Raw genomic sequence first — 20,068 nt, 5'->3', positions numbered from 1 at the left:
AACAATCAAGAATGTATTTCAAGCCGAAATATTGAATGTGTTTTAAAATTCATTGTGTGGTGTACAATAAGTTGGTACGGCGGGGGAGTAGGGGTTGTAGGGGGTGAAGACAAAGGGGTTCAAATCTATTGCGGTCTCAAGTTACATGCGAAAACATACATAACCGGGGCATTGAATGTGGGAACGAGTGGTATTAAAGAGAGAAATAAAATTGAATTTTGGTTCGAAATGTAGTGAGTGAATGAGTTTGTGAGTGTTTTGGTATTGGGTTCGATTCCTGGGCTGGAAAATGTGCATTTTGGATTAGAACATAATATTTCGCCTGCTATATCCGAAGGAACAGGGGCTAGTCTGTTGTTATTTATTGGACACACTACTTATCGTATTGTCAAGCTACTACTGAAAAATATGCTAAAAATGTAATTCGTTTCATATTAAAAAATGTTTTCGTAAAATATTAGTGGCAAAACAAACTTTGATCATACGACTTTTCTACTGAAAAACTAGTCGCTAAATCTGGATAAAATTATTATTGAATATGGTTAGGGTAACAAATTTAAAAAAGCACAAATAAGAACTACCACATTTTCGAAGTCGGAATTCTTCGCACTAAACAACCGCAACTATCTCCTCAGGCGTTACATACAAACAAACAAACATAAATACAAGTGTAAAACAAACAGCCCCACGTCAAAGCATTCTGACAGGCGACAGAAGTAATCTCGGCCCATTGTCGAACCCGCTACCCTAACGTTCAACTACCGTACCCACAATACCACTCCACTCCATGTTTTCCTTTGTAATCATCCCCTAGCCTTCAACCCCCTAATGATTTTTCTCTTATTTGTTTTTGTATTGTAATTGCTATTTGGTTTTCCTGTAAATTGCCCTGTGGTTGTGAATGAGGACTAATAAAAACGGCTTAGTCGTTCGCTGATGTTTGTATGTTTCTGGGAAAGGTTAGTCGTCATACATCGTGATGTAATGACTTAGTTAAATATATAAATCTATTTTCAGTGCAATCTTTATGATGTTGTTAATATAACCTAGTTGTTAATTTCTGCATTGTTTGATATATCATAAAGTATATATATTAGATTTTCGAAATTATATTCTTTACTACACTTTATTATAAATTTGATAGTCTGGTACTCTTTTACTGAGCACGGAAATAGATGAAAATCCAGTCAAAAATAGCTCTCTCTTACTTAAAAAAATAACGACCATAAAAAAATAACCATGACGATTACAGTACGGAAATTATCAGATCTAATGAAAAGCCTAACTGTGTTCACAATGAAAAAAAAAAATTAAATCATCAAACAAAATGAACCCATCATTTAACTGTGAAATGACTTAACTCTACAATCACACGCATCAAAAAAAACCACAAATCCTATTAAAAAACCAATAGATTTAAAATCAAAAGGAAAAAATTTCAATATCAATTGTGTGGGGCCGAGAGCGCCTCCCTGCGGAACACCCGACACGTGTTCTGAAGCTAAGCCTGAATTACAATTAAGCATTAAGCTCTGGGTAATTAAACTCGGTTACTATTGTCACCACACCCTTTCAGAGAAGAATAAAAGAACGGAAAAAATCTATTTTCAGGGCTAATATACATGGTAGATGATTGAGAATTGAGCGAATATTGACGGTGGTACTATTCAAGCTTACTTCTAGAGAACGAATAATTAATTGAGCCCTTTAGATTGTCAATAAAAAACACATCACCCTCCTTTCTGTAACGCAGTCGGGTATCAATAAATATATATCCAAATTATTTAATTATTATGCAATAGAATCGATTGTATGAATGATTCTCTTTACATATTTTTATGTCTTTATTCAAAGATAATTTGATTTTTCCAATATTTTTTTCGGTTTTTACAAGCAGGGTCACTCTGTCATTTTTCAAATTCTCTATTTGAAAAATTACAGATTTATACCACAAATGAGGCCTTTTGAACGAATATTCAGAAACTTTGGTTAATAATAAACTCCTTAAAAACGACACAGAATGTTCGCATGTTCTGTTACGAGTCTCTAATGTATATCTACCCTATTTATACAGTTTTCATTATTTATTGTTGAAAACTTCAATATAGTCATTTGCTTTGAAAAGCGTAAAGTTAGTTCTATTTATTGAATAGAATTTATTCAATACGTTTGATTAAATAGGAGTTGCATTGTGACTTGTTTTGTTAAATATTTTAAGAAATCTAAAGCTCTATGTTGTGACTATCAGTGTATGTGACTCTTGTTAACGAGGTCTCAGGTTCAATCCCCGTGTTAGGCAAAGTGCCACTAGGTTCTTCTAATATCTGTTTAGTCACAGAGGTTTACCTACCCAATATTTTGAAATAACCTTTACCTACGACCTACGACCTGTAGTTATAGCTATAATTCGACAACATAGAACAGAGCCTGGCTCAATTCATCTTACAATAAATAATTCTGAGTATTTCCAAAATAAATTCAATATCAGACAATCACAACGCAACTGCATAAAGCTGCGAGCCACTGAAATTTTTAACACAGATTTTTGTATACCTCCCGTAACCTCCCCAAACCTTACATATTATATCCTCTACTTAGTTGTTAAACTATGGTCTAGCGTATGAATTCTCCCGGCTACTGACCATAGTTAGAACTAAAAGCAAATATTCCTATCACACGTCATTAGACATTCAATGTAACGGAACGATATAAATAATGCATTCGCCGTACTACGAACCATCGCTGCTGCCTACCTTCTGTGCGTATCCGGTATAATATTAATTGTTAACAATTGTCTCTATTTAAATGACCACTTTTAATATTTAATCGTTAATTTGTTAAGGATGTTGTGATTTATATGTCTACCAGTATGGGGTTTCGTCATTGTGAAGTAAATGTGACTGAAATTATAATTTTATCTAGTTACTTTCTTAGGGAAGACTATAAGCGAAACTTCGCTTGCGTCACATAAGAGAGAATGGGTCATAATTTTACCCGTTTTTGTAACATTTTTTACTGGTGCTTTCCTCCTATTGGTCGTAGCGTGATATTATATAGCCTAAAGCCTTCCTCAATAAATGGGCTATCCAACACTAAATATTATTTCTATTCGCGTCAGTTCTGAGATTGGCGCGTTCAACTAAACTCTACAATTTTATAATATTAGTAGATATAGATATTTCTCAATAGTATTCCGTCTGGTTACGACCCCGGTGTATGGCAATAAGCTTGCCCCCTATTACATGGGACTAACATTGTAAATTTAAACGTGAGTGTATTTCATACACCTCTACCTGCACCTTTGCGATCAACAGGCGTAATGTTCATGCGTATATTCTTCTTCTTATCGTATGGTTAGTGGTCAACCTAGTGTCAAAGTTGTTCAAGCCCGAGAGGCCTTTGACATGGCTTAACGACTGTTATCTTAGTAGACAACAACCGGGTCCGACTTTTTACGTGCCCTCCGAAGCACGGAGGCGCTCAGTTCAAATACCACTATGCGGTCACCCATCTATAGAATGATCGCGCCAACGGTTGCTTAACCCACAGATCGTTTACCGACCGGTGAGCGCAACTGGCTATCGGTTATATTTAAAACGTATTTTTTTCCTTGTCGCTATCTACCGCATTTGAAACAATTGCCCCACTGAATAAAAACGATATAATAATAAATAAATATAATAGTGTGGAAAACATGTAAAATAGCAAGTTGTTTGCATGATAGGTTAATTAAGTAGAATAAATAATTAAACCATTGCCTGTAAGCTGATAGTGTATCTTAATTACTGTCATGAGTTTTCTATCACACATACATACATAATATCATGCAATTTTTCCCATAGGGGTAGGCAGAGACTAAAGTATTATTAGTATTAGAAATAACGAACTTTATATAAAAAAACAAACACTACTTAAGTTATGTGTAACATCACGACTTTTAAAGCCAAAGGTGTAGGCAGAGAAATATACTATGTTATAGCGAACTCAGTTTATTGCCATATACCGGACACGATATCAAACTCCGGATTACTATTGAAAATATTCTATAATAAACTAAAAAATCTCGAAACGGGAATTGAACACGGATCCTTGCAATTGGCAATCGACACTATTAAACGACAAAGGCAGCCAAAAACAGACTATCAGAGTACTTATATAAGATTTTTTTAAATTTGCCTATTACTAAGTCCCACTGCTGAGCAAATGGTTCCTTTCTAGTTATCATTTCCGAAGAGATCTTTTAAAAATATTATCAAGTTAATAATAGTTTCACACGTTCAAACAAGTTAGGGGTCTTCTACAAATTAAACAATGAAATGTACGGACCCTCGGGTTGATCACAATGCTTCTTGATTAGCTATTGACCCAATTTATGTGGATTTTCTATACAATTGTTGTTTTTGTAAGTTACACTGTAGTCTGTACCCTTTTCAAATCGTACTCTGTTCATCTATACTAATAATATAAAGCTAAAGAGTTTGTTTGTTTGAACGTACTTATCTCGGGAACTCATGATTCGAATTGATTTTTTTTTAGTTAAATAGTCAGTTCATTGAGGAAGACGTTAGGGTATAAAACATCACTCTATGGCTGTTAAGAGTAGAGCAGGCATCAAAAATGTAGTGAAAACGGGAATTAAAGTCCAAAATCGTAGAATACGAAAAATAAATGCAAGAATTTTAAAGTATATTTTCTAGAGAAATATGTTAATAAACATTTTTTGGGTGGTCAAACGAGAAATTTATAAACTTGTAGTCCGGTTGTAATTTTTTTCGTAAATAATGTCAAATTGAAATTATTACAGACTGAAACATTTGACGCTCCTTTGATTCCAGCGAAAATGAGAACTTGTGACGTCACTGTCGTATTTCTATACTAAAATAAGTTTTTGACATTTTATAAAGAGTAGCTGATTTGACTGGTAGTCAACTACCTACTAAAGTAGACGCCTCATTTTCTTAAAAACTAGGAGGAAATCAACTAATTGTTGTTCTGTAAAATATTTTCCTTTACTTAAAATATTAAATTGTAAATCAATAACAAACTAATCTAACATTTTTCAGTCAATTACTCACAAAAATAGATAAACAAACACTGTTAATGATATCTTAGCGCAATAAATCTATGTACCAGGGCGGCATGAGACGCAAGGAGTAAGATTGCACAGAGATACGGCGGTAAAGGACACATTGATTGAACGGAGCGGACAACGCAGATAAGGGCCAGGCTACACTATTTGCATACTAAATGAGCCTATATTAATTTTGCCCGGACCAGTCCAGGACGGCTTTGTTAGTCGAAGGCGCCTATTAAAAACTTAATGGATAGTTAGAGACGATTTCTAGATATTTAAATTGGTTGACATATTTTTAGAATGTAGGAAGACTGTTAAGGAAGGAATTTCTAGGTTTTATTCTAAGTATAAGACGTTTAAATGACTCGATAGGAAACATTTGAAAAAGTTTTTAAGACTTTCACAAATTACGACTTTAAGATTGCTTTAACATTATGTTTCGTACATAAGTTAACTCAGATATAGTAAAATATATTGAATTACATTTTCAGTTCATTGTTTACCGTCAAAATATTAACAAAATAAAAAAACCTAACCGCCGCCATGTTAAAAAAAATTAGAAAAAAATAACATTAATTTACATAATAATAGGTTTTCATTCCAACTTTTTTGTATAGGCAAAGGCAACATGCATTTTCACGCCTAGAGCACAGACTATTAATTAAAAATGCATAGCTCTTATAATCTATAATCGTTAACTCCTTTTATTTTCTGTTGCCCTGGTAGTTACGCTGTTTATTTTGTATCGTTTATATACCTTTAATTAAGCCTTGGTATATGTTATTGCTCTTTTATGTCTAAGACCTGAGTTCTAGGTCTATTTTTAGTACTAAGTTCCTGGTTTATTCAGAAATACCTTTGAAAAAAGACTCAACTTTATTTTTATCGCATGGTTAGTGGTCAATCTAGTGTCATAGTTGTTCAAGCCGCCCAAAGGCCTTTGACATATCGTAACGAATGTTAGACAATAACCTGGACCAGATTTTAACGTGCCCTCCGCAGCACGGAAACCCCTTCTAATAAATTAAAGCGATAAATTATTTTGTATCAACACTAAATCGTTTGATTAACACACAATCAAAATTTACAACATTTTTTTTATGCTAAATACTTATCAAAATTTAATTATGTATGCAAATTTACCACACATTGATACTAGTAGTCGTAGTTGTAGAAGACAAAGAAGAACTAGTACTTTAACACTGTTGGGTAAGGGTCTCCCCCAGGAAGGAAAGAGGCGCCTTGAGTCCACCACGCTAGTCCAATGGCTGGTCTTTCAATCAAGAACTGATGAAACACTGGTGATGAAACATTGCATGCCTGATTTTTAATCAGGCATGCAATGTTTCATCACCATGTTTTCACCAACAGAAATAATTAGTATTTTTTTTGTCGTATGGTTAGTAGTCAACCTAGTGTCGAAGTTGTCCAAGCTGCCTGAGAATCTTTTGAAAAGGCTTAACAATCTTTAATTGACAACAACTGGATCCTACGTGCCCTCTAAAATATTGATACCCGGTTTCTTAGGCACATTTAGCCGTAGTTTATCTTTGCAAACTGTTATTTTTATTTGAGTTTAAACGCTATTGAACAGATAAATTACCGCTAAATGTGCCTCAGAAACAGAGCTGAGGTGCTCAGTTCAAATACTACTAAGCTTACCCATCTAAGGAACGACCTCGCGATGCTTGACACACGTTTACCGACCGGTGAGCGCAACTGGCTATGGACGACGTAGAATAATCGTGGATTCTTCGAAAATAATCTTTAAAATATGATAATCATATGTGCAGGCATCACGTAAACTTATGGTGTCATGTTCCCATGCGGTCACTGACTTATGGGTTTCGTTTCCCCATAAATAATTTTGTTTGTTAACTAGTATTGACGACTGGATTTGCCTGCATAAATACAGCTAGTAGTACGACCCGACCTTTGTAGAGGATATTACGTATCTCAGTTGACAATTACGTCAAATTGATGGTCACTATTCAGTACATTGCTGCTTTAACGTTGCATGTTAATCACTATATTCTAAGACAGCAAACGATGTACAGCATGGCTGTCAAATAGTTGTTAACTGAAATAGGTGTTTATAATTCATAACTGTCCTACTTCTGGGCAAGGCTCTCCTCCCAAACGAGGAGGTTAGGCCTCAAGTCCTCCACGCTGGCTAAGTGCGGGTTGGGGACTTTTAATTTGGACACTATGTTAGTTAAATACAGCTAGATTAATACAAAAACAAGCAAACAGTCAGACAAACTAAACTAAATATATTGAATATGTAAAGTTATAGGCGCCATAATAACTATGTTGGTCACGTTTGACAATAAAAAGTACGCATAACTAGCATTGATTAAAACACTATAAAAACTGCCCTCGACGTACAGACAAACAGTTTTATTATATAATTTAGTATATGAGCTTGTATCGTATTTGGCTAAAGAATTGTTTAAGAATACTAATTGACAGAAAATATTAATTTTGATTGCCTGCGTGATTTTTTTTATTGCCTCCGAGGCGCAGTGGTTTAAGTCGCCACGCCAGTATCACTGCGCCGGGAGGTCGTGGGTTCGATTCCCACATGGGATTATTTGTGTGATCCACAAATAATTGTTTCGTGTCTGATTGTTCTTTGTGCCGGTTGTTTGTATGTTTGTAAAAGTCCCCGCGACACAAGATCTTAGTGCGGGAGTTGTCTTTTAAAACGAGTTGACTGTTGAGCATGAAATTCCGGGTTCGATTTCCTGATCTGGCAAAGTGTTATTGATCTTTACAAAATCTTCATTAGATTATTTTCAATAGTAACCCAATAGGGCCTTGGCATATGGCAAATGACTCGTACCATATTACATGAGACTAACATTGTAAATGGCGAAATATCAGTGTATTTCTAACTCATCTGCCCGTACTTTCGGGTATAACTGGCGTGATGTGAAACATTAGGAGTCATCAGATTCGATTCCTGGGTTAGAGTGCTGATTGATATTTAGAAAATGTGTTCAAATTACTTTATTTCAAAGATTATTTCTAAATAACAGAATGTATATAAAAACAGTAGGAAATCTGACTCAGCGTTCCGTGGGTCGTGGCTTCGATTCCTGGAAGTGAAAGTTTTTTTGCGAGCACAGATGTGATGGAAAAAATCGTTTGTAATGTGTTAGACACATGTTACGGCCGCCATCTTGGATTTTTGGAGATGATTGACATATTGTACGTTGTTCTATGGTAACATCATGGTTCTTTCCCATGGGGGCACGCAGAACAAGTCACACCATCCATACTAATATTATAAATGCGAAAGTAACTCTGTCTGTCTGTCTGTCTGTCTGACTGCTACTCAATCACGCCTAAACTACTGAACCAATTTGCATGAAATTTGGTATGGAGATATTTTGATACCCGAGAAAGGACATAGGCTACTTTTTACCCCGGGAAAATGACGCATTTCCCGGGAAAATTTAGGTGGCGAACGAAATCGCTAATTATAATCAATATTATTATGACACTGAATTAACAAAAATCCGTTGTCATGGCAACTGTTTTAATGGCGGATATGCCTTAGCGCGATTTCGTTATTTTAAGAGATATAAATAATTTTCGTGAAAAAAAAGCATATTTTATATTATCACGCTACGACCAATAGGAGCAGAGTAACAGTAAGAAGTGTTACAAAAACGTGGAAAATTCTGACCCATTCTCTCTTTGTGACGCAAGCGAAGTTGCGCGGGTCAGCTAGTTAACTTATATACTAACTTATGTTTTGTATGTATTTCGGTACTTTGCAAGCATTTTGGTACATTTCTTAAGTGTACGACACCAAATATTTAAATTGAAAATCATTTTTTTTTTTTTTTTTTTTTTTTTTTACACACGGTCATTTGATTCCAAACTAAGCAAAGCTTGTACTATGGTAACCAAATAACTGATAAACATACTTATATACTTCTAAATACATACTTATATAGATACATTAACATCCAGGCTCAGAACAAATACTCGTGCTCATCACACAAAGATTTGTCCTGGGTGGGATTCGAACCCACCACACGCGGCGCTACGGTTGTTGCGGCGAGGTGACCGCTTAAACCACTGCGCCAAACGTGCAATTTTAAAAGCGACATTAGTTTTTGAACTCTCTGGGAATCGAACCTCTACTCAAAGTCACGAATACTAAAAACACACCACCCGGATACAACCTGGGACATTGTGTTTATCACTCTAACATTTAGGACCATCTATTAGATTCAATAATTGTAAACCAACAAAAAAAAAACTCAAATTTTGATTACACGCTGACATTGTCTTTGAAAATTCGCCAACAATTGTCGGCGGGTTTGTTACATAAACTTCATAATAGCTAATACTATTTCCGCGATTCTCTAGAGAGCAGCTAATCAGGGAGTGGCGGTTCGGTTCCCGGTTCGGTTCCCACGTCATTTGACACCGACACGTGCGCGCGCGACGCTTTTGCAAATGGCGACCAAATAGCAGGGCGGCAGAACTTAATTATATTGATGGAGGAAAATAATGTTTGGGAAAAGTGTCGCAAATTAACTGGTTTGACTCCCGTTTGAGGATATTTTTCGATATAGTATATTGAGGGCATGCAAAGTCCCCAAGTCCACTTGGCCAGCGTGGTGGACTAAAGGCCTAACCCCTCCCTCATTACGAGAGGAGACCCTTACCCAGCAGTGGGACGTTAATGGGTAAAATTTGTATAAATTTTGAAAAATTTAATCCTTGTTCGAACGCAGTCTTTAATTACGATTTTATTACGAATTACTCTTCGTCTTTAATTACGAATTAAAGTTCATGAAAATCGGTTTAGCAATTTAGTCGTGGTAGCGTAAGATAGATAGACACTTCAATGTTTGAAGACTAATTAAATACAAATTTTTTAATGCTTGTAAAATTTTCTGATTCACTACATTTAGTTTAGCTACTCGCAACTTTATGACCCGGGATTTGAACCCAACACTGCAAGCGTACGTGCTATTGCGTGAATATTTATTAAGATTTACAGTTTTTTTACTGTAAATAGAAAAAAACTATAAAACCTTATTCAAATGCAAGAACTATGAAAATCATAAACTTAAAGGAATAATTTTATTTAATTCGTGAAGTTATTAAAAGAACCCATAAAACTAGGAAACGTGTTCTGTAATATAAATTTAAAAATTAATAATTTGATATACTTGGTTCTACACATTCGGTTTTTGTAGCCCATGATTGTCCCACTGCTGGGCAAGGGTCTCCTCCCAAACAAGAGACCCGTCAGTTGTCTGGGCTTTGATCCCAACACCAAGATTATTGTTATTGTGGCCAAGTGCGGGTGTATTTGCTATTCTAGTACAACGCAATGCTGAAACTTGTAAGTTTTTGTTTCTTTTACGACAATATTACTACTAAAATTGTTTGATAACTGATCAGTGAGTTAAAGAACCTTGGCGCGGACATTATATGGATGGATCGCTTAGTGGAGTTTAAGTTGAACTTGCTATATACCTACTTAATAGAATTTGATTCAGACTTGTAATGACCACTGCGAGTGGTGTAGGTTCGAATCCCATACTCAACAAATATTCGTAATAATTGTTTCATCTCTCTGTAAAATTTGCAAATCTTTTTATCATTAAAACTAAATATTTTCGTAAATAAAATACTTATTTCCTGTAATTTTCTAGTAAGTCGTCATTAAAGGTTTTTTTCTTTACTTCGCATTCCATGTTGGTTGATAGAGACTGAGTGCAAATCTTGACGCCCTCTCCCTCCCCCGGCCCTCCGGGAGGTTGTATCCGACTTTTCCATTACCATTAATCAGTGTAAATGAAAGTTTACTATTGTGTCATCTTAAGTTGCCATGTGTCTTCATGAAACGCTTTTGTTTTTACCTTTTTTCAGGAGGGAAAGAGATAGCGTATATGCTTTTATTTAAAAAATAAGAAGACTTATTTATACTAAATACAATGGTTTTTCTATAGGAATGTACATACGCTTCTTCTACTTGAAGCTTAATTTATTTTTACTATGAATATTTCAATATGTGTGTATTAGTACTTTAAAAGTATAAAAAAATATGCGTAAACTAGATTCTTTCCGCGACTAAGAAAATAATAACACAAAGATTTCCTTGGTAAATACTATAAATAGTATCTTATGTATTAATCCAGACTAGACTATTTGTACTTATACCAAATTTCATCAAAATCCATCGAACAGCTTTAGCGTGATGGAGTAACAAACACACAAAATACGTACCTATTATAATTTAACCAAGTACCTACATCGATTTCCGTTATATTCCATTCTAAATTCAAATAAAGCGTTCGATTTAAAAAAAATAAAAATTCAAATTGAAAAACAATGACATATCGCGTTACCTCTGACCGTTGTGACTAGTCCTCCCACCTGGCTGCGCCCGCGCCTTGCGGTACAAGCTGGAAGTTTTGTGCCTACCCTCCTATTGTTCTTTTTACGAATTGTTTTGGATTTAATTCATCGCGAGCGTGCGTCTGACGGGTTGATTCAGGGGTCCTTGTAGGGTTGTTAAATGTACTGTTTGTTTTGCTATTACTGTTTTTTTTTTGAGGTTTATTTTAGTTGTATGTATGTTCATAGTTGAAAATATATTATTCACGCAGTGTACATAGCTGATTTATTTATTTAAGTGCAAATTTTTGATTTTGTGTACGTAAGTATATGATGCGAAAATATTTTATTTGAAAACGGTCTTTAAAATTGAGTTTTTTTACTGCTATTTTGAATAAATCAGTATTACTATCTTAAAAATATTACCACTGACTTCAAAATTATAACTACTAATATTATTACTTTATAGTTAAGTAGTTATTTACTATTCAAATTACTACTAATATTGCTATTTCAAATTAAAAAAAAAAAACACCAGTATTTGAGCTAGAAAAATAAATATATTTTATTATTTAGACAGCCCTAACCGCCAGTACCGTTTTGTTTTCTTAACCAAAGTTAACCCTGCGAGTGCGTGCGTATTGATTTGTTTGTACAAAAATAATTGATGCTTCAAACTGCTGTGAGCATTGTAGTGTTATTTGTTGTTCACTAAATACTTTAATACATAATTTGATTCTGGTCAAAAGTATGTTAGGGTTAAATTTTTAAAGATACTTGAATTAGTAAAATATACATACATAATATCACGCCTTTTTCCTATAGGGGCAGGTAGAGACCAAAGAACGCCACTTGGTACGATCCTTACAAAATTAATTTGTCTCATTCACATCCATACATCTTGTCATACAAATAAAATACCTACGTATCAATGAAATATATGTAATTCTTAGATAGACGTTCAAATAGTATTGTAAAATAACAACTTATATACTCTTACTAAAAATTTGGAAAAAAAAACATTATCCATAAAAATATCGATCACATATCCCGGGTTTATGAGCACATTTAGCGCTAGTTTAACTATTCAAAAGCGTTTTATATGAGTTTAAACGCTATTGAATAGATAAACTACCACTAAATGTATCTCAGAAACCGGGGGTAAATCGATTACATACTTAGTCGAGTAACGAAATTCGCTAACGACACAAAATTGCTCCCTTTACGTCGCATGGACATTGTTATAACAGTAATAATGTAACATTTGTAATATTGTTATAATAACATAATGTAATGATCCGCGACTGACATATGCGAGACTTTACACCCGCTTCCTGTCGAAGTGTTGTGTTTAATTAGTCGATATATTTTTAGTCGATTTTTTGTTGGACTTAGTATGAAGTTGAGTTAGAGAGTTTTTTGTCTCATTTTAGAAGTAACTTATCTTCTCAATTATAGGAGGTTTAACTTTCTTATTAAATGTCGTGTAAGTTTTAAAATTGGTTGAAAGTATCAAAACCTTGTATATTTAATCAGTGCTTACATGACTTTTATAAGTAAGGCAGTTAGCGTGCGTATTCATAGATTTATTTATATATTAGAAGCTAATTAATGCAAGTCATAAGGTTAGGTTATTTAAATCAAAGAAAATTCCGCAAATATAATACTTAATTAATTTTAAACTTTTGGATAAAACTTCAGTATGTAAACAATCCCTTGATTTTTAAGCGAAATAAGGATATTTTTTCTTAATATAGTGTAAAAGCAGGCTTCTAAGTATTAATTTTGCCAATATACAGCTGTATATAAAGTATTAATAAGTAACATCTACCATAGAACGCAATTTAGTCAATCATATTAACTAATAATCACGATTACATAACATAAAATCAAATGATTACCAATTCGATTATGAAGTTAATTCGAATGTCAAACGTTAGTCGATTGTGACTCGATTATACTAATCGCATAATGGCTGACTATTCGTTATTTGAAATTGGAACGATATCAAAGGCTGCCAAATGGTGTTCAATTACATCGCGAAGAATGCGGTTGAAGGGTTAATATTCAATTCAAATTTCGAACAGGTGTTCTGATAGTTACTTTTTTATTGGGTGAATAGATTTGTGATGCGTTTTGGAAATGGCCGTTGTTGTGAAGTCATATAACGTATTAAATTATTTTTTGTGACTATTGTTGAATAGATAGATTATGTTGACTGTTTTTACCTAAAGAATGTGTTTGTTTATGAGGACCAATGGAATATTGGAATTAATTTATTGTAAAAATATGTACATATATTTTTACAATAAATTAACCTTATCGTACAAAAAGATTTTGGTATATAGGTGCTTCGATCGGTCATAATGTACTACCTTTGTTGCATTTTCTTAGATACCAAAGATGTTGCTAACAAGTACTTGTATCTTTAACGAAGTACACAAGAATTTTCTCTAAACATTACTTCCTGTTATTTGTAATCGAACTTTGAACCTCACGTCTATAACTCGCGCCTACGACCACTGAACCAACGCATTCAAATTCGAAATTAAATTTAAATTTCGAATTGTACGTGGGAATTAACTTGCTGGCCGCTAACAAAACAGAACCGCTAAAGATTCGATCTTCGAATCGAATTCCCTTTCGATATTCAAAATAATTAGAATAAAGGCTGAATTTCTTTTACGCATTCATTCTTTTAGATCCAAACTATGTAATTAAATTTATATCGCGTTTTAATCTTTGATATGAATTGCTGAAGATTATTAAGCCTTTTTAAAAATTATTTTTAACTTAACCATGTATAAGGATAGATGATTGCTTTAATGATTATAATTAATATACAGGTGTGCCATTTTGCATACTCACAGAACGTTATTAGCGTTGTAATATCTGCTCATCAATCTCTATTATAGTCATTGTGTACGACTATAATCTTATGGTAACGGCTACTGAGTTTAGCACACTTTATTCAAGATATAGCTTTCATATGCACTCGTTATCGGCTAACGATCTGAGAAAGGTTTAAAGCAAGATTTTTCTTTCAATAGTTATCTGTCTTATTTATGTTTTGGTGATTACAGTAAAGTCTCTAAATGTTGCCTGCTGAAGAATTTTTAGGTCGTGTCAAAGGCTATCTAGCGGGTATACAAGTCCAAAGACGCAACTATGTAGGTTCAATTTACAGTATACATACAAGGTTTTATCTTAGCAAAAGGCACATTTTAAGACTATTTTATTGAGCATCTCGCATTAAACTTTCCCTCATATTATTTTCGTAGTAAAAAGTAGTTCTATCAAATTAACTAAAACCTTAGTTTACTACTCTTAACACTATAGCGTATACTATAGATACATTTTATTTACTACTGTGTTGTTGTCAAATAAGGCATAAAGCCAGAATCGCCAATCAGTCAAAAATAGTACTACAAATATAGCTAAAACTGCATTTATTTATTTCAATCCGAATGTAACAAAAACATAGTATCAATTAGAGCGAGCACGTCAAACTGATCGCGTAAATGAAAAGTGAGCATTATCCCTAACATCTGCTGCGCGTACGGCGCGCTAATGATTATTGAATGCTCGCGTTCTATTTTTGAAATAGGAATTCTAGCGTTCGTTTTGTATGAGAGCGAATTTGGCGGTAACCTGATTAAAAGTTTGAAACGTCAAATTTATATTGACTATGGTTTTATATTATTATATGAAATGAAAAATCGTAGATAAGTTTCAAAACGTATCTATCTAAAACCAATGAATGGTTTTGTGGCCTAAAATGGCCACATTTTTCACAATTCGTCGTATTTTTAAGTCAAACTGTATCCTTAACCATCTCAAGCATAAAATGGTCGCATTTTTGACAATTTACAGTATTTTTAAGACATACAAATATTGTACTAGAGCACAGTATTCGGCGTTTAACTTTATGTATTAGAAAATAGCCACAAACCACCGATTTCAAGGTTAAATGTATTTACTTTAAATCATACAATCGTACGTACTAATTACCAAACCATAGATTTTAACACACACAAGAGCAAAGCTTGAGAAAGTTTAAATTATCACATACATACATACATACAAAAAGCGATTACAACCGTCATTAAATTAAATGTACAATACGTCAAGTAACGCTAACGATAGCCAGTTACCGAGCGGTAATACCGTCGGTAATTAACATGCGTTTTTTCGGTAATTACCGGTAAGGGGTAAATAGTAGCGATCAATCAATCTTTTTGTATATTTCGAATGTTTTGAGATATGAATAGAAATTGTATTGTAGTGTTTAATTGATCGATTAAAATATAAAATAGTTTACTAACGATTGCCTATATGATCGTGGGTTTGAATCCCGAGTCAAAAGAATTAATATGTTTTATAATTTTATGATTGGTTGTCAATCTATCTATATAAGTATATATTTAGAAGTATATAAGTATGTTTATTAGTTATTTGGTTACCATAGTACAAGCTCTGCTTAGTTTGGAATCAAATGACCGTGTGTGAGTTGTCCAATAATATTTATTTATTTTTTAAAAAAGTTTACTATTATCATTTCTTCCCACCTATCATCACCCAACCCGCACTTGGCCAGCGTGGTGGACTCGAGGCCTAACCCCTCCCTCATTACGGGAGGAGACCCTTGCCCAGCAGTGGGACATTAATGGGTTAAATTTATTTATTTATTATCATTTCTTCAAAAATTGCCACCTAAATCCAATTAGTATCGAATCGAAAGTGTTCGGCTATTGTCGTAACATTTCGGAAGCGGTCGGGCGGTAATGAGGCGGCGCGCACGCCAAGCTAACATTATCGCATGCGCACACACCTGCCACACTAATGGTCCAGTTATGAAACAAGGAAATCTTGGATTATAAGTCTAACTTTAGTATATAATTTAATTCCTGTTTACTTATATTTTAAGGCTTTTGTTCGTTACATGGTGCTTCTTCTTATCGTATGGTTAGTGGTCAACCTAGTGTCAAAGTTGTTCAAGCCGAACGAAAGCTATCTGGTACTAATATCATAAATGCGAAGTTCTGTCTGTATGTATGTTACGCTTTCAAGACTAAACAGTTGAAGCTTTTTTCATAAAATTTTGGATGAAGATAGTTTAAGACCCGGATTTAAATATAGGTAGACTTTTTGGTCAAAAACTAATTCTTGAGTAAATTTAATACTGGATGTAGTGTTAGCTTCTGATTCACTTTATAAAAGGTAACAAAGGCACTAATTGTTACTTAAAAAAAAATGCATAATACTACATCTTTCATCGTTCTCTATGGACCATACAGATATTTGTTTCGAGGAGATATTGAAATTATATAGTTCTATGTATTGAAAATAAACTGTATGAAAAGGCGACTTTTCTGTAAATGGTTTTGCAATTTAATACACGAACAGTACATCTCAGTTTCTTAGCTAGAAAAGCTGAATTTCTGTCATTTCTAAAAACAGTTTTTATAGCAGACTTTGACAAAGATTTCTTCAAAAATGGGACCCATTTTCCCTAATTTAGTGTCCCAATCACCCAAAATTGTTAGTCTTTACAAAGGTCCAATAAATATTAGTTTTTTTGGTCCCGTTTAGTTGCGCTCGGCTGAACGTCTCGCCCCACTGGACGCTATCAGACGGCGAATTATGTTTAATTGAATAATTGTAATAAAAACAACGTTTATCTCGTTGTTTCGTCTGCGGTACTTCTCTCTTGAGGGGTGAGTCAATGTCTTCTTCGACGATTTTGGTCCTGCGTTTCGATTTTTTATGAATTCTCTTTAGTTACCGATAGATACATACATGCATTACATTACGCCTGTTATACTCAGAGGTGTACAGAAGGGTTTGAAATACATTAGTATTATAACATTATAATGCAACGGGTCTTATACGCGGTTGAAACGTGATCAAATAAGGTAACCTTAAATTTTGAATCGCGTTTAAGACCCGTTGCATTATAATATTATGTGTTATAGTCGCGAGAGTTTAAAATCGTTAATACATTAGTATTGAGAGATACTTGGATATAAATTAGAAAAAAAGCTTGCCAGACCTGGAAATCGAACTAGAGACCGCATGATCAACATGGTTACACCATCGGCAGCGCCACAAGGACAGCCCTATTGCTTTTGGATGGATGTGCATAACTAAACAGAACACCTGACTACCTTCAGAAAATAGTTCTTACGGACCACACTAAAGGCGCTGATCATATTTTTTATAAAATATCTCAATGGCTACCTACTAGGTTTATCAAAATCGCTCGTCTTAGCTTTAGGACAAATGCGACTTTTCATACAAGGGAAATAATTAAATATTTTTTTGTGTTTCTCCTCTCGAAGTACCAGGCTCTCATTACTGTACTGTATTGTCCACAGAGACCTCCATCATCGTCGCTTTCGTACGGCGGCGCGGTGAACGACGACGTGCGCTCGCCGGGCTCCGGCGGCACCCCCGGCCCCCTCAGCCAGCCCCCGCCGCAGACCCTCGACGCGACAGATCCAGGTAAGCCTCTTACTATGTTCTGATATCCTAGTACCTTTTGGCATAAGGTGCCAAGAGTTACCTATCATGACAGTTCTTCGGTACTCTTGGCATCCCATATGACAGGACATAGATTGTGTTTTAGGTTTTAAGTACAAATTACAGCAATATTTCAAAGTACTTTCCTCATAACGGCAGGGTAAAAACTACCTTTACTAAACTTCCTTATTTTAAGACTATGGCTTTCTCTTTAGCCTATTAAGATACTATATTTCTCACAGCAAATCTTTGCCATATCAAAGACAAGTTCTATCCAGTAATCCTTGAATGCGCCTGGGCATACTACCTTCAGAATACTCTTTCGACCGTATGCCTAATTCATGCGTTGCTATGACAACTGTCAATAACAAGTACTTTAATACGAGCTAAATGCTTAAATTTTAATACATAAAATCCGGTATTTTTCTTATAGGGGTAGACAGAGACCATAGTTTATTTACCACTAGCTTCTGTTCGCGGCTTAGACCGCGTGAAAAGATTTCCCTGTGCAAAAAATATCCTATGTGTTAATCCAGGTTATAAGCTATCAGTGTACCAAATTTCTTTAAAATCCGTCCATTAGTTTCTTCATGAAAGAGTAACAAACATACATCTATCTTTACAAACTTTCGCATTTATAATATTAGTAGCATTCCATCAAATGCCTTACTGAACTGACATAGACAACTAAATTTCAAAGGAAATGCTTACTTAAATAATTACGGAAGGAGTAAATTATGTGTGTCCGTTTGTTTGTACTGTTTAACACCTAGAACACAGGTTGTTAAACACATTGAACATAATTGAACATTATTGATCGATAAATTATATTTTTTTGCGAATAAATGCCACTTGGTCAGGCATTCGTTTTAGACTTGTGCCGTAGTTATAGATATGATAGAGCTATTAAAAATAGCTAGTAATTATTTAAATTATATAAATTTAACCCGTTAATGTCCCACTGCTGGGCAAGGGTGTCTTCCCGTAATGAGGGAGGGGTTAGGCCTTGAGTCTACAACGCTGGCCAAGTGCGGGTTAAGTATTAAAGTAATTATTTACTCTTCAATTTTTACACTGGATCAATTCAAATTCAATTCGAAATATCCTTTATTTCGTAAATTGTATTGTATAATAGTACTAAGCTTCTTGCTAGCTCTTCTCATAAGGCTCTACCCCCTTTCCTAGCTAGTGGTAGATTCAGTAATTGTAACGACTATCATAAGTGTCAATATTTGACCTAAATTATTATGATTATGATTTTGATTTTGATTGGAAGTTCTCTGGTATCTGCATATCTCTGATACTCCTATAGGAAGACTTAGCGTAATTTTACGTATGTTTACTAACATTCAAGACCACTGATTTTCTTGTGGTCTGAGGGAGTTTGCGACTGTCGGTCACGAAGCCTCGGGTTCAATTCCATGAAGCAGGGTTTATGCAAATAGTTTTGAACAATATCATTTCTTAGGACTTGGCTTGAAGCTATCATACACTTACAGCAATAATGTGTAACGAACTTTTTCATAATGAACCCTTTATTTACATTTACTATCAAGTAACAGAATATAAAGTAAAAGAGTTAGTTTTTATACACAAACTATGAAACACTCTACAAGAAAAGTAATCGTTAAATTATGAAAGTCCATTAAAACATTTAATTGCGCTAGAGTCAGTTCTCGATTTATTCATCAAAGTTGTATTAAAATAATTTCAACCGTGTGATTAGACGATATCTCATCAGAATATGTAAATTTTAACGATCATAACATGATTTTCTTGTTGCCACACAAAAACCAGCATTTACGAGCTATAGCGACGCTCCACTGAGCCTCACATACCTAATGATGTTTGCTATTGCAAATCACTAACTACTCGTATCCGTTTTAGTAATCGATTCTCATCGGAATATACGATTAAAGTACTTATATTTTCGAACAGCCCGAAGGTTCCGTTCTAAACTCGCTACACAAATGTCAAGGGTCTGTTTATGCGCACGTTCGTATATGACAATTAACATGTCCGCACTTGGGATCTAGATCCGACGCGACACGTCAACACCCTTTGAGAGCCAATTGAAAACTGACAGCTCCACATCGTCAC

The 20,068-nt window shown here is 34.4% G+C and overlaps 1 protein-coding gene across 5 annotated transcripts in view; it reads left to right on the top strand.

The window, feature by feature from the left end:
* Nucleotides 1–20,068, top strand: part of hth (Meis homeobox homothorax) — a 290,065-nt gene that overhangs the window by 103,258 nt on the left and 166,739 nt on the right. For all 5 annotated transcript variants that reach the window (XM_076126853.1, XM_076126854.1, XM_076126852.1 and 2 more), the window contains exon 7: nt 17,824–17,950. In XM_076126853.1, the coding sequence (XP_075982968.1) occupies nt 17,824–17,950 (127 nt within the window). The remainder of the gene's footprint in view (nt 1–17,823; nt 17,951–20,068) is intronic.

The sequence above is a fragment of the Anticarsia gemmatalis genome, chromosome 19 (genome assembly GCF_050436995.1).
Source record: "Anticarsia gemmatalis isolate Benzon Research Colony breed Stoneville strain chromosome 19, ilAntGemm2 primary, whole genome shotgun sequence".
Classification (NCBI taxonomy): domain Eukaryota; kingdom Metazoa; phylum Arthropoda; class Insecta; order Lepidoptera; family Erebidae; genus Anticarsia; species Anticarsia gemmatalis.
This window is presented reverse-complemented; position numbering and strand designations above follow the sequence as displayed.